At 33.8% G+C, this 4,404-nt stretch overlaps 1 protein-coding gene across 1 annotated transcript; it reads right to left on the minus strand.

Annotated features, from left to right (window-relative positions):
• Window positions 1-502: 502 nt before the first annotated feature.
• On the minus strand, window positions 503-4,404 carry LOC137053689 (snaclec 27). Its single transcript, XM_067428969.1, has 6 exons — window positions 4,315-4,404; window positions 3,563-3,664; window positions 3,390-3,452; window positions 2,824-2,889; window positions 2,372-2,508; window positions 503-2,062 (listed from the first exon to the last, which is right to left on the minus strand). The coding sequence occupies exons 1-6, from the start codon at window positions 4,382-4,384 to the stop codon at window positions 1,874-1,876; spliced, it is 627 nt and encodes a 208-aa protein (XP_067285070.1). The 5' UTR covers window positions 4,385-4,404; the 3' UTR covers window positions 503-1,873.

Consider the following 4,404-nt stretch of genomic DNA (forward strand, 5'->3'; position numbering starts at 1 on the left):
TAAGTTTATATCTAAATAGATGCAATAAACGTTATCTCTTTTTATTATTAATTTAGATATCTGGAATGGATCACTGTAGAGCATGGAATCTTGCAGATCCTTTTCTCTTTCCTTAAGCAAGAAACATCCCCCCATCTCTCCCTTTAAGATAGCACAGTCTGTTTACCATGTAAGGGATTTTCAACTTCTAGGGGTGACTCCCATCTAAAATGAAGTGCATTACATGTAGCCTATTAGATCAAGAACAGATTTAACAAAAATTCTTGAAAGAGAAGGGTTCTGTATCAAACGATTAAGCACATCCAAAATAAAAGTTTTTGTTTACATAATATGTGTGTGTTTGCTGATTATAATTATTATGTATATTTGAATACACATAAAACATGTATATATTTAGAGAAATATTTGCATATACTGCTAAATATATATTAAAAAAAATCTTAAATAAATACATGCACAACACAAAAAAATACAAAAAGTTGTCATTGTCTTGTGTAATGAGATTTTTTTTTATTGCAGACTATAAGCATCTCTTTCTCGTTATCATTGTCACACTACTCCCCATCAGTACCTGTTGATCTTTATTGGTGTCGTGATGATCAGGTCTCCACCTAGATCAGCATTCTCTGCTGCTGTTCCATGGGATCAGTGGAGAAAGCATGGAATCTCCCCTTTATCTATCTAATCTTCCACCACCACATCCCATTGGGGGCAAACAAGCTCCTCTGATTGTCTGAGAGTCTCTGCTCTCTGCACAGGGCCTGCCGCTGCCTCTCAGCTGCACAAATCACTTTTGCTCCACATTTCTCAGTGTATTTGGTGCAAAAGTGAGAGCACGCCGAACTTGTCATTTGAAGGCGGAAAAACTGCGCGTGAGACTTGTAGCAGCAGATATTAAATATTCTTAATTCGCGGATGTGCAAAATGTGTACAAATTGTAGCAAATTCAACAACAATATAAAAATGTTATACTGTTAACTACAGATGAAGATATTTAAAAAGAGATATTACATAATAAAGTATAGCTAGAAAAGAACATTTTATTGCTATGGAAGACAGACCAGATTTTTGCAGGATTTTCACATGGTTAATAATAATAATAATAATATACTAAAGAGGAATCTGTAATTATTCACTATAGACATAAATCACAAAAGTTTTACACAATTGCCATTTAACTATATCAAAAAACTACATATTTCAGTAGATCCTCATATCAAACATGGATTAGTGGAAATGTGAAAAGAATATGATCGAAGAGAAAAGGGCTCCCACTTTATATTAGGTGGCTATAACTACTATGTAATTACATCAAAATATAGGTACAATGTACATCTTGTGTTGACTTTTGCTGATATTGAGGTGGGATACGGGTAAAATTAGGGACAGGTGTGGTATATGGGTGATATGGAGTTTAAGGGTATGGTTGAAGTGTAAGGGAAAGATCAGCAGTATAATTATAAATGAATGAATACAGACGTAATTACATGCAGGATTTTTTTTATGCAAGTACGATGCAAAAACATGTATGTGCATAATAAGTGCATTGTGTCAAATTATTAATTTAAATGTTAGTAGTTAGGTGCACCTATAAAGTGGGTCCCAAAAAGGAATTTCAAAAGCCCCTTTCACACTGCGATTCTGGCAAATACACGGATAATGCGACCCATTTGTTCCCGGGTCGCTAGATTTGGTCCATTCACACTGCCAGCGAGCGAAATACCGTAATATGTGCACTTTTCACACACAACCCGTAACGGTCCCGGGTCGAGTTGACACGTGACATCCTGATGTGACGTATAATGGCGAGCGACTATCAACCTTCTATATAAATAAGGACACCGCTTACAAAAATTCAACCATAAATATAGGTCTACTGAAGGCATGGGATCTCACAAATGCTCCTCTCTTCGCTCAAACAAGAAATTTCTTCTTGTGTATTTCCTTTGAGTACAGCGCAGTTGTGTTGTTTGGAATCCAGATCTGCCCAGTTCCCATCACTTTTCGCAGCCCAGTAAAGATCAGATTCACCAGTAACACACAGTCTCCGAGCAAGAAAATCCTGGGAATAAACACACCAAATTCTCTCTTTATCATAAAATTATTTATGTATGGCTTTACAAACCGAAATCTATAATGTTACCATTTTACAGTAAAAAATAAATATAACATTTTCACCCTTTGTGGGTTTTCACACCTAGTCCCATTTCTCTCATTAATTTGTTTCTCTTTTAAAAACAAACATTTCATTTATAATTTTCCATGAAATCTTGTGTATGGTTTTATCAATGAAAATATATTTTATAAAAACAATATTTTATGTGACCAAATTGCACTTGCAAAAACATGCACAACACACAATTTTTCGTACCTTCTCCTCTGTGTTGTTAATAAAGACCAGATCACCTCCCAGATCCTGGCAGTGCTTTCTGCTGGAGCTCCAGGTCTTGTTGTGTTTGGAGAAAACATAGAAGCTGCCATTGCCTTTCAACCACTGCTCTGGCAAATCTACAGAGAAAGCGTTTAGAGAAAACAGACTGTATGTCTATTTCAGGCCTGTGGTTTTAGGTAGTAGCACATTATCTCCATATTAAAAAGGAAGCCTTGTTGAACTGCACCTTTACATACTAAAACAAGGTTCTGAAATATATTTTGGAATGACTCATTGTCAAAAACACAAAAATAGACACATGGCAAGAAGACTCAGACAGAAGTACAGAGCATACAAGAATAAGAGAAAAAGACTGACTAGATTTTTGCGGATTTTGAAGATACGTAATCAGCCAGCTCTTGTGTATGTTGAAAAACAAGATATAGTTTTACCTGGGCAGTAGTTTAGTGAAATCCATTCCTCCTCATACGTGCACCCTGGACTACTTTGTTCATGGTCTGAATAGGGGTGTGGAGAATGAGAAAAATCAAGGATTACTATAAGAAATATAAAGATCAAAATTTACACTCTAAAAGATATTTCAGCCTGTTTTTAAGATTTACAAATGTTTACATTTATGAATATGAATCACATAGCCTAAATTAAATGATGTCCTTTAAGATTCATATATGAAATATTAGATTAAGCTCTAGGTTTTTTTTTAACTCATTTAAAATGCTTAATTCGTAATATGAATGATACGTAAGGATTATTCAATTCAAATTGATGGAATTTTACTATACTACTGAAATTCGTGGATCTTAAAAAAGGCATGAAGGTGGGACAACCTGTAACACACGACATCCCAGCAATAGCAAAAAACAATCATAAATCAAGTTGCGCCCTCCAATTTTTGTTGTTGCTCTGAAGCCATTTAACTCAGATATAGGCCATGCCAATTAACTTCTATGCCGACTTTAGGATATTGCCAGAGAGCATGTAAAGATGAATGATTTACCTGAAATAGAGCAGTTTGTTACTGGCTCACATTGCAACAGCATATTTTTGTCTTTAGTGAAATCTGCAAAAGTAAGAACGGTGAAATAAAAAAAATGTAGGCTTTAGGTAAATCTATATACCTCTTATACTGAATGCAACATAATAGTTTATGTAAAATCTGAGGATACTTACACAAGTATGCCAGGACCCAATTAACAAGCAAAGACAGGAGGAGGAGAACAGCAATAACGGCATAGATAGGTTTACATTTCTTTTCTCTGGCAGATATCCTACCTACAAAATAAAATAAATTGTAAAATTGTACAATACGGAAGAAAAATCTATAGAAATAAAATTAAATATTAAAGCTTTACACGGCACTTGCACAAACAAAGATTGTTTCAGTTATACATTATCAATACAAATTGACACTGACAACTGTTGCTAGTATAAAAAGAATACACACTGTAAAAACTGCAAAACTTTGTTTGTTGGTTTAACTTAAAAAAGTAAGTATCCTGGTTGCCTTAAAATTTTGTGTTTATTGAAATTAAAAATTTGAGATGATACAATGAAAGACATTTGTTTATTAATTAGAAACTCAAAATATTATTGTATCTGAACCACATAAAAAATGATAAATCATGAAAATAGCACTATGTGGCATGTTTTACTGCGTCATCAGAAATAAAACACACACAATTAACCGATATGCTTACAAAATATTTTAATATTATTTTAATAAAGATTGTCGAATCTCAAAAAATGTTCATTGTAACAATCAGGTAACTTTTTTTCTAAATATTTTTTACAGCGCAGACTTTACCATCTTCTTTAACCTTTTTGGGGCTCAAAGAAACATGATTTTTTTGCCGTAAATCTAGAACCACAATTACATTTCTGTAGTGAATTATTACCAAGGAGAAAAATAATCAAGTACTTACTTCCAAGTGAATCCTTTTTCATCCATCTAGTGTTATCATAAATATGATCAGACATGTCATGTTTGGGCATTGTTGTCAAACAGAGAAGTT

Source organism: Pseudorasbora parva, chromosome 2 (genome assembly GCF_024679245.1).
Source record: "Pseudorasbora parva isolate DD20220531a chromosome 2, ASM2467924v1, whole genome shotgun sequence".
NCBI lineage: Eukaryota > Metazoa > Chordata > Actinopteri > Cypriniformes > Gobionidae > Pseudorasbora > Pseudorasbora parva.